The following is a 7,500-nucleotide window of genomic DNA, read 5'->3' as shown; positions in this document are numbered from 1 at the left end:
GGGGAAGGGGAAGGGATGGAAAGAAGAAAAAAAAAGAGAGAAAGAGGGAGGAAGAAATTGATAGAGAGGAAAAGAGAGAAAGAGGGAGGAAGAAATTGATAGAGAGGAAAATTTATTGATGAAGACATAAAAGCATAAAGACATGAATCTAGAAATAAATCATACAGCTAGAATGATAAAAAAAAGAAAGAACGTACAGGAAGAGACCCGGAAACAGAGGCAGAAAACAAGAAATGTCAAATCCAGTTTACTTTACGCTTCTTTTTTTTAATGAATTCCCTTATTCCCTTCCTTTCAGAAACGCGCCAAAGGGCAGGCGCTGCTGGATCTCGTGTTCAACCACCTCGAACTGATCGAGCGGGACTTCTTCGGACTCCAGTACTTCGAGTCCGCCGTCAACAATGAGAATCCGAGGGTGAGTGAATCCGGGGTTTTCGCCCGTAGATTTTTCTCCCTCACTCCTTTGGGGGCGCGCGTGTGCAGTAGAGCGTGCGAGTGTTTATTGTGCACTTTCCGATATCCAAAGGCGATTTCTGTTTGGCGTTTATGGGCGGAAAGGGGTCGGAGGGTCAAACGGGTTGTTTTAAGACAGTTTGTGTTTGGTTTTGTGTGAATAGGATTTTAGGAATATTAATTCAATAATTCTAATACGCTGCACTTGGGTGTCGATGCATGTATATATATATATATATATATATATATATATATATATATATATATATATATATATATATATATATATATATATATATATATATATATATATATATATATATATAACTTAATAATAGTGTTTGCGTTTTGTGTTTGCGTTTTGTGTTTGCGTTTTGTGTCTGTTCATTAACAAAAATTAACGCAGATAATTCAGAGAATGCATTGCCATTAATGTTTACTCTGCGTTCATAGAGATGAACGTCGCACTGTACAATGCACCTTTTCTACGTGTACGGAACATGTTGGTGCCTCGGGTGTGATGCGAGCACTACAGGCGCTACAGTATATATACCCCGGGGAAATTTTAAACCTTTTGTTAACTTTTTCTCGGTAGTTTTTTTTTATTATGGAAAGTTGTCTGTCATTTTAAACCCGTGAAGTTTTTTTTTATACTGAATAATACATATGGAGCAGTGTAGACGCTATTGGCTCGGCGTAGGGGCTTCTCCAGATGCTGGGGCTGAGTGGCAGTTTTATGGCCTGATCAGGTGACACTCTCTTCGCCTTGCACGGGCTTGCATTTGCATATTGATAGCGTCTTCACGTCTTGCGCTCCCTCCCTCTCTCCCTCCTCTCCCCTCTCTCCTTCTTGCATCCTCTTCCTTTCCACCCCACGCCTCCCCTCCCCTTCCTTTCCTCAGTTCCCATTTCCCTTCCCCACTACCTTCCCTTTCCCTTCGTTTCTTCCCCTTCCCTTCTTTTCCTCCCCTCCACTCCCTCTTCCCTTTCTTCTCCTCTCCTCCCCCTTCCTCTTCCTTCCTTTTTCTCTTCCTCTCCTCCCCCATTCCCCCTCCCCCTTCTCTTCTACCCAATTACACTCCTTTCTATCCGTCCCTTCTCTTCCCTTTTCTCCCCTCCCCTCCCTTCCCCTCCCCTCCCCTCCCTCTTCCTCATCCCTTCCCCTCCCCTCTCCTCCCCCTCCCTTCCCTCCTCCTTCCCCTCCTCCCCTCCCCTCCCCTCCCCTCCCCTCCCCTCCCTTCCTCTCGCCTCCCCTCCCTCCAAGGAGCCAAGCGAGGCACCCGACGTGAAGGAACGGCACCAGCTGCGGCACTGCGGGCGGGCGGCTGAGCGGGCGAGAAAGCTCCCGGTGGCCCTCGAAGACTCTCCCTCGGGGGCGGCTTCATCCCAGGGGCTCCGTCGGCTTCCCCCATGGGCCTCCCCCAGGCGATTAGCCCCGAAACGGCCGCGCTGCTCATTGATTTTCCCTCCTTTCACGTTTCTCGCTCGGTCGCTCGCCCGCCCGCCCGCCCGCCCGACCTCTCTCTTTCGCCGCCCGCCCCCGCCTCCGCTCCCTCGCCCACCCCCTCGTTACTGGTCTGGCTTTTTTTCTTTATTTTTTTTCCATTTTTGTTTCAGTTTCTTCTAGTTTTCTTTTTCTTTCAAATTGTTTTCTTCCTCCTTCGTTTCATGCTTCTCTTCCCTCTCGTCTTTCGTTTCGTGTTCCTTCTCTTTTTTGGTTCTGCTTTTATTTGATCTTTATTTTCTTCTTCTTTTTTTGGCTTTTGTCCCTATTCCTACTCTTTTTCTTCCTCCTCCTTCTCCTTCTTCTTCTTCTCCTCTTCCTCGTCGTCGTCGTCGTCGTCGTCGTCGTCGTCGTCGTCGTCGTCGTCGTCGTCGTCGTCATCGTCATCGTCGTTCTTCTCCCCTCTTCCTCCTCTTCCTTCTCCTGCTCCTCCTTTTTCCCCCTCCCATTCCCTTCCTGTTCATCCCTCTCCTCCTTCTTCCCACTCCCTCCTTCCCTCCCTTTTTTAGATCAACGATTTGCATTTCACACATCCTGAGAACCCTTGTCATTATTTTTTTTTTATAGTTTGGTTTACTAACTCGAGCTCCGTAATCTCTAGGGAAGTCTATTTTTTCCCTGGTCAGGTAATATGATGCTAAGGTAATATTTTGATTGTTGTTAATGTTATTATCATTAATAGAACAAATATTATGATGAATTGTTATTATTATTATCGTTTTTTTTTATTGTAGTGCATCGAATTGAAGGAAATTTTATACATGATATTATTTATAAAACGTGATTGAGGGTTCTTTAGTTCGCTTTTGACAGCTCATTTCTTATTTCTCGCAAGGTTATAATTTATTCTCACTGGGAAAAAAATGTATTTTAATCTGGATTTGAAAAAAAAAGATTCGTGAAGCTTCCCTCAGGTAAGGGTCGAGCTCAGGCCTTATTGGCGGAAAATGGATGACGCCTTGAACAACATTTTTATATTTTTAGGAGAGCAATTCCGTTATATTTACTCTGTGCAGCGGATGGAGTGGTTATGTTACTACTCCCGCGGCAGCCATAAGCGACACCTGCTCTAGGTACTGCCCGCCCTACTCCCTCCGTCTCCCTCTCCCTCTTCGTCTTCCTCTTCCTTGCCAGCTCCGTCGACCTCTTCGTCTTCCTCTCCCTCTCCGTCTACGTCTGAGTCGTCCTCTTTGTTTCCTACTCCCATTTCTACTCCTATGCCTACTTCTCCTACTCTCTCTTTCTCTCTCTCTCTCCCCCTCCTTCTCACTCTCCCATTCCCACTCACCATCCCTCTCTCACTCCTGCTTCCGCTTCTACTCCCTCTCCCTCGTCCTCTCTCACTCCATTCCTTTTCTTTTCTTTCCTCAAGGAAAACTCCCTCTCTCTCTCACCTTCCCTCTTCCACATCTTGTTTCCTTTTTCTTAGAGAACCCCCTCTCTCCTTCCCCTCATTCTTCCTTCCCGTTTTCGTTTTTTTTGTTCCCTGGGGAACCCCCCTCTCTCTCCCTTTCCTTCTCTTTCGCTTCTGTTCAAGAAACCCTCCTTACTTCTTTCCTTTCTCTTCCTCTCCACCTTCTTCCACACCATCTTCCTCCACCTCCATCCACCACTTCTGTCGCTCCCTCTCCCCTTCTCCTACTCTTCCCTTGCCTTCTCATTTTCCTCTCTCACCCCTTCTTCGTCTCCTCTCCCCCTCTCCTTCTCTCTATCCCCCTCTCCTTCTCCTCTATCCTCCCTCTCCTTCTCCTTCTCTTCTCTCCCCTCTCCTTCTTCTCCTTCCTTCTCCTCTCCTCTCCTCTTCTCTCCTCCTCTCCTTCTCTTCTCTCCCCTCTCCTCTCTCTTCTTCTTCCCCACTCCTTCTCCTTCTTTTCTCTCCCCTCTCCTCCTCTCTTCCCTCTCTCCTTCTCCTATATTTCTCTAGGAAACTCTACGGGTTATCTATTATAGCCGTTATTATTATCTTCTTTCCACCATTATGCCTTTCTTTCACGGTTATTCTTTTCTTTCGCGACGTATTTCTTCTTTTTTTTCTCTCTTTCTTTTCTCCTCCTCATATCCCTGGCTGAATTCCGCATATTCTTTTGCCTCTTTCCTTACCCTTCGTTTAAGGCATTCTTCCTCCCCATTTCACCGGAAAGTGAGCGTTCGCCGACCCATTGGGGGAGGGGAGAGAGGGGGTTGGGGAAGGAGGAGGAGGAGGGGAGGAGGGGGTTGGGGGAGGAGGGGAGGGGGTTGAGGGAAGGAGGGAGGAGGGGGTTGGGGGAGGAGGAGGAGGAGAAATTAGGGGAGGGAGGAGTTGATATGAGGGGAGGGAGGGATTGAGGGAAGGACGAGGAGGAGAGGGACGAAGAGGAGGAAGACGGAGGGGCGAGGGAGAGTAGGAAGAAGAGGGATGATGAAGAAGGGAAGTGGAAAGAAAGGAGTAGAGAGGAAAGGAAGGGAAGGAGATGAGAGGAGAATGAGGGAAGTGCGGATTTTGGGAGGGAGGAGGGAGGGAATGGGGAAGGAAGAAGGTAGGGGAGGGAAAGAGGAGAGAAGGAGGGGGAGAGAGGAAGAGAATGGGGAAGGGGAGATGAAAGGAAGGGGAAGGAGGAGAGAGAATGGGGGAAGAGGGAAAATTGGAGGGAGGGAAAGTAAAAGAGGGGGAGGGAATAGAGGGGAAGAAGGGGAAGGAGGAGAGAAGGAGGGGGAGGAAGGAGTATGGGGAAGGGGAAAGGCAGGGGGAAGGGAGGAGGAGAGAGAATAGGGAAGGGGGAAAATTGGAAGGGAGAGGGAAGAGGAAGAAGGAAAAAATAGGAAGGAAGAGAGAAAATGGGAGTGAGGAAGACAGATGGGGAAAGGAAGAGAGAAGGAAGGGGGAGAAGAAGAGAGAGAATGGGGAAGGGGAAGGCAGGGGGAAGGGAGGGAGGAGAGAAGAACAGGGAAGGGGGGAAATTGGAAGGGAGAGGAAGAGGGAAGGAGAAAATAGGAAGGAAGAGAGAGAATGGGGCAAGGAAAACAGATGGGGGAAGGAAGAGAGAAGGAAGGGGAAGAGGAGAGAGAATGGGGAAGGGGAAGGCAGGGGAGGGGAGGAGGGTGCTGATGAACGAGTGCCAACTTAGCGCTGGCAACACTGGCGTAGTTACCAGCCAGCTTCTCTCTCGTTTTACTACAGCTAGATATTCTTCCTTTTTTTTTTGTTGCTGTTATTCCTTGCTCTTGTTGCGTGTAGGAAATGAGTTTTGTTAGTTATTAGGTGAAGTCGTGGCTCCACAGGTTGCGAGGGACTGCTCTTATTAGCGAGATTGTAGGATAGTTTTCGCTTGGGTATGTGCATGGGCAGTATTACATAGACATGCTCACGGACGGACCTGAACACGTACACGTATACGCACACGCATACGCATACGCATACGCATACGCATACACATACTCACTCACTCACTCTCTCTCTCTCTCTCTCTCTCTCTGTCTCTCTGTCTCTCTGTCTCTCTTTCTCTCTTTCTCTCTCTCTCTCTCTCTCTCTCTCTCTCTCTCTCTCACACACACACACACACACACACACGCACACACTTACCTTCTACTATTCAATTTAGGTACTTCGCTCTATCCGATCAGGAAGGAGGACGTGACAGAAGACAGCGTTATATATAGAACGAAATCCAATCATCCGAGTCACTGATCGTCCCCTTGATCTGACATCGTTGTCCGAATTACAGGCCGGTCGGAGGGGGGGGGGGGAAATGCCGAGACTTCCGGAGAAAAAAAAAGAAGGAAAGAAAGAAAAGAAAAAAGAAGAGAAAAATTGAGAAATGCCGAGACTTCCGGAGGAAAAAAAGAAAGGACAAGAAAAAAAGAAGAGAAAAATTGGGGAAAGAAAAAAGTAGAGAATAATGGGGAGAGAAAAAAAGAAAAAATGAGAAGAAAATAGAAAAGTAGAGAAAAAATTAAGAGAAAAAAGAAAAGAAAGGAAAGAAAAAAAAGAAAACAAATAGGGAAAAGAAAAATGTAAAAAAAGAAAAGAAAAAAAGGATAGGGAAATAGGGGATGAAAAAGAGGGGAAATGGGTGTGTGTGGAGGGTGAAGAATAAGAGGGGAAAGAATGAGGTTCGGATCGGAAATAGCATCATGAGGTAATTGTTTTCTTCTTCTTTGCCCTTAATCGTTATTTCTCTTTTTAGGGTGTTTAACGGGTTTCCGGAGGGAGTGAAGGCCTTGTAAGTTTGCAAGGTTAACGAGGCTGCAAGGTTTTAGGTTAGGGTGAATAGTGGAGGAGGGAGGGAGGGAGGGAGGGAGGGGAGGGAGGGGAGAGGGAGGGAGGGAGGGAGGGAGGGAGGGAGGGAGGGAGGGAGGGAGGGAGAGGAGGGAGGGAGGGAGGAGGGAGGGAGGAGGAGGAAGAGAAGGAAGACGAGGCGGAGAAGAAGAAGAAGAAGAAGAAGAAGAAGAAGAAGAAGAAGAAGAAGAATTAGATGGAGGAGGGAAAGAAGAAGAAGATGGAGATGAATAAAGAGAAGGAGAAAAAGAAGGAAAAGGAAAAGAAAAAGGAGAAGAAGGAGGAAGAGGATGAAGAAACAGCGCCACTGCCAGAAGGGAAAAGGAAAGTCGGCTTTGGCAGCGCGTGTTGCGGCGCTCTCCTCCGTTACCGTCACATACCTTCCGTCGATTATGGCCTTCTCACGTGTGCGAATTTTCTGCAGGATTGAAATGCCGGGCTTAGAGAACTCCCCGTCTCCCTGCTCGAGCCCCTTAGTTTTTTTTTTTCTTTTCTTTTCTTTTTTCTCTTTGGTCGCATCGGTTTCGTGAGCAGTTCCGTTTCCTCGATGTCAAGAGGGTGTGTCTTGGTCTCCTTTTGTCGTTTTTATAAAGGTTTGTTGACTTTATTTTGGGATGGAAGGTGTGTCAACTGGCAAATTTCGTGTGGCAGGGGAGGTTTTTGGCGCCAAGGGAGTGTTATTGCACCAGTTGTTTAGGCTGTCGGTCATTTTATTTCTTCCTTGTTCCTTCGACGTACTCTATTTACTTTCCACCAGGATTGTATGCCATCGTATGCCAGGAGTGTATGTCAACCCTTCCATCGCGTTTCCTATAATGATTTCCCTCCCATTCCGGGCGATGTCTTGCCCCGGCGGCCGCTCCCACGTGCTCGCCCTCCGCTTCGCTCTCATTGGCCGAATTCAAACTCCGCCCGGCAGCCAATGAGCGGCCGAGTCTCGCGCTGTCGGTTGCGAGCGAGAGAGGAGGCGCATCCGAGCCAGACAAGGTTTCTAATTGCCTCGGTTAATCTCCTTAGACAATTACTAGCGGGGAATTTAGGTTCTGGGAATGTATGACTGTTACCTTCCGCGGCATGGCGGGAAATTCCCCCCTCGCGAATTCTCCCATGATGACCGCGTATTTCAGGGATGATGCCATAGCCTTGACCGACCGGCTGCCGGCTCTTCTTGGGGTATCTAGTTTAGGAGGAGGGGGAAGTGTTGGGGATTTAATGGACCCTGAATGGCATACGCAAATGATTTGGATGTTGATTGTTTGATAGCTTGTTTGATGTATATGTATATACA

General features: G+C 47.9%; 1 protein-coding gene across 4 annotated transcripts in view; it reads left to right on the top strand.

The window, feature by feature from the left end:
- The window catches only part of Ptpmeg (protein tyrosine phosphatase Meg), a 196,674-nt gene that overhangs the window by 18,148 nt on the left and 171,026 nt on the right, over positions 1-7,500 (top strand). For all 4 annotated transcript variants that reach the window (XM_070144797.1, XM_070144795.1, XM_070144796.1 and 1 more), the window contains exon 3: positions 299-415. In XM_070144797.1, the coding sequence (XP_070000898.1) occupies positions 299-415 (117 nt within the window). The remainder of the gene's footprint in view (positions 1-298; positions 416-7,500) is intronic.

The sequence above is a fragment of the Penaeus vannamei genome, chromosome 32, assembly GCF_042767895.1.
Source record: "Penaeus vannamei isolate JL-2024 chromosome 32, ASM4276789v1, whole genome shotgun sequence".
In the NCBI taxonomy this organism is placed as follows: Eukaryota; Metazoa; Arthropoda; class Malacostraca; order Decapoda; family Penaeidae; genus Penaeus; species Penaeus vannamei.
This window is presented reverse-complemented; position numbering and strand designations above follow the sequence as displayed.